General features: G+C 40.7%; 1 protein-coding gene across 1 annotated transcript in view; it reads right to left on the reverse strand.

The window, feature by feature from the left end:
• The window catches only part of HAO1 (hydroxyacid oxidase 1), a 63,032-nt gene extending 62,828 nt beyond the window's left edge, over positions 1-204 (reverse strand). The window contains exon 1 of the mRNA XM_019644586.1: positions 8-204. Coding sequence (XP_019500131.1) covers positions 8-150 — 143 coding nt within the window. The 5' untranslated portion in view covers positions 151-204. The remainder of the gene's footprint in view (positions 1-7) is intronic.
• Positions 205-979: the final 775 nt, after the last annotated feature.

The raw sequence follows: 979 nt of genomic DNA on the forward strand, positions 1-979 counted from the left end.
TTCTTACCTGGAAAATGCTGCGATATTATCGGCCAAGGTTTCCTGATCATTTGCCCCAGACCTATAATAGTCATATACAGACTTCGGAAGCACTGATTTAGCATGTTCTTCATAATCACTGATACAAACTAGCCGGCTGAACATTTTCATGGGTCACTACAATCCCAGGTTGGTTGTATTTGTTTTCCTGTGTTGCCTTCTACATCTTGACAATTCTGTTATTCGTCAATTATTAATAGGCTTTTTCCAAAGTTCAGATTTAGTTCTCTGGCGATTGATTACATGAAGTGAGCAAACATGTTTAGACTTTGAAATTTCATGTGCAGCTGTCTGCCAAAGAGCAGCACCGAAGCCATAAGGATTTGGGCTGGGGTAGAAACAATGTCTGTCACGTTAAAAAGGCAGAGGAATGAGTCAGAAATTAAGGATTTAGAGAAGTACTAGCATGAAGCCACCCTTGGCTGCATTCTGCCTACAGCTGCTTCTTCTGCACAGTATGTGCCTTTGCTCTTTACTTGGTACCAAGAATGGGCTGACAGTCTTTTTTTTTTTTTCATATTTGGATCATGCACATATCATGTGAAAAAGAGCTTATGAAATGAGTGGGGCATCCAGTACATACAGAGTGTCTACATAATATGAAATTCAGCTGATTTTAAACATTTGGCTTTAAGAAGGAACTTGAAGGCCAAATATATAGCTAATTCTTAAAGGTCTTATCTACCTCTGGAGAGGATGTAATGAGGTACCATTACAAAAGACCTTGTGGTTTCCATCTAAAATTTCACTTAATCATGGGACACCTGGAGAACATTCACATGAGTAGGACATGATTCAGAAAGCCATGGCTTTGACATCTGTCAGACCTGGGTTTCAATCAAGGGGCCTCTGCTTAAAGCTGCTCACCAGCTGTTCAGCAGCTGAAGTCCAACTGCCTACACCCGTAAGAGAAGTTTCTCTTGAACTTGGACCCTGCTTT

Source organism: Hipposideros armiger, unplaced genomic scaffold, assembly GCF_001890085.2.
Source record: "Hipposideros armiger isolate ML-2016 unplaced genomic scaffold, ASM189008v1 scaffold_89, whole genome shotgun sequence".
Taxonomy (NCBI): Eukaryota; Metazoa; Chordata; class Mammalia; order Chiroptera; family Hipposideridae; genus Hipposideros; species Hipposideros armiger.